Source organism: Sebastes umbrosus, chromosome 21 (assembly GCF_015220745.1).
Source record: "Sebastes umbrosus isolate fSebUmb1 chromosome 21, fSebUmb1.pri, whole genome shotgun sequence".
In the NCBI taxonomy this organism is placed as follows: Eukaryota; Metazoa; Chordata; class Actinopteri; order Perciformes; family Sebastidae; genus Sebastes; species Sebastes umbrosus.
Window position 1 is genome coordinate 26,332,925 of NC_051289.1, and position 1,757 is coordinate 26,334,681.

Genomic DNA, 1,757 nt, shown 5'->3' on the forward strand with positions numbered 1-1,757 from the left:
AAAATGCAAATGTAGAAAATGTATCAATTTTAGCATTTATTGAAACAATTTTAGTACTCTATGAAAATAACAACAACATTTTTTTTTACTCAGCCAGCATGCTATTTAGAAAAATACATTTTTAACTAAAATTGAATAGTCTCCGAGAGGATTTAACTACAATCATGTTTTTCACTGGAGGGGATAACTAACTTGGTCTAACGTGAACATCAAAAACAAATGCTTAAAGAAGGCAGGTGTGGTGTTTAATTATTTCTCATTGGCAGAAGGTCGTTATTGTCCTTCATTTTCCTTATGGCTTCTGAGGTTTCTTCATCAGCCTCAACAGCCCCTCTGCATTCTTTTGCAATGTCTGAAAGTTTCTCCCCTTCACCTGTTGAACAAGCTCTGCATATATTTTCCGGAGCAGCAAGTGCCAGCTCGGCAATTGCTGCAGTTTGTGAAATTGGGTTGCGGTCCACTCCAAACTTGTGGAACGCCTCTGCCATTGTCTTGCCCTTTTGGAAGATGCCCAGCACCGTCTTATATCGGCGCACCACCTCAGATGGTTCGCTTACTAAAACAAACACAATAAGAATGAGAATAAGCTAATTTCAGCACATTTTGAATTTTTAGCATTACTTGATTCAGACATAAAACAAATATGCTTCACACACCCCGCTGACGGCAGTGATGTTTTCTTTCTTTTTTGCTTTTTTTCTCCTTCTCCTTCTTTAAATACCTTTTCTTCTTCTCAACTGAAGAATAGGAGCTATCTGATTCTGAGTCTGAATCTTTCTGGAACTTCCTCTTCTTCTTCTTCTCCTTCTTCTTCTTTCTCTCAATTGAAGAATCACAGCTATCTGAGTCTGACCTGGAGTGAGATTCTTAGTCCTGTATGGAGATTGCAGTCTTAGAAGTTGTCCCCTTCTCGCCATCTTCACTGCAGTGTTTTCCTTTTTGGAGACCTAACAAAACAAGAGGGATATCTATCAATTACTATCAAATTCATGCAAAAGCTACGGAGGCAAGGGATGACAGTATACTAGATCGACTTCATAGTTTTACACATATTGTACACTCAAATGACAACAAAGTCCCGGCGGCCCGTAATGTTAGCATTACGTTATAACTGTGAACGTAGCAGTAGCACTTTGTGTACTGTTTAGACGGTGAATAAATGCTACAACTCCTCAAGACCCAAGCCAATTTCCTGTGTCTTGCTGCCACCTGCTGATGAAGTGAAGAGGTTAGCCCAGGAGTTATCGACAACATCGGCCCAGGGTCACTTAAGGTGGGCTGTTAAGGTGGACCAGCTATTTTCAATGTGATAAGAGATAGATAAGAGATAAAGTTTGGTATATCGGTCTGGTATACAACGTATATATAATATATATATATAATATATATATATATATAATATATAATTGTTTTTAAAGCATTAAATAATGTATAAATGAATACCTTAGTTAACATGAACACCGTTAGTAAATGCTTATCAGACATTTTAGTTACTGTTAATTAACTGTTAATTAAGGGTTATTAATGCATTAATAACGTATTTTAAAGCATTAAATAATGTATGAATTAATACCTTAGTTAATATAAACACCGTTAGTAAATGCTTATTAGACACTTTAGTTACTTTTAATTAACTGTTAATTAAGGCTTATTAATGTACCCTTATTGTAAAGTGTTACCTGTTTTTTTCTCACTTTCTATACCATGTCATTAACTCTTACCATAGCATTTATACACGGATGCGCGTCATCGTGGCA

The 1,757-nt window shown here is 36.2% G+C and overlaps 1 protein-coding gene across 1 annotated transcript; it reads right to left on the reverse strand.

The window, feature by feature from the left end:
- Positions 1-245: 245 nt before the first annotated feature.
- LOC119480969 (coiled-coil domain-containing protein 106-like) lies at positions 246-867 on the reverse strand (the record flags this gene model as incomplete). The annotated part of the gene is made up of 2 exons (XM_037757627.1): positions 246-556; positions 657-867. Coding segments are annotated over 2 exons (522 nt in total), but the record flags the coding sequence as incomplete, so codon positions are not given.
- Positions 868-1,757: the final 890 nt, after the last annotated feature.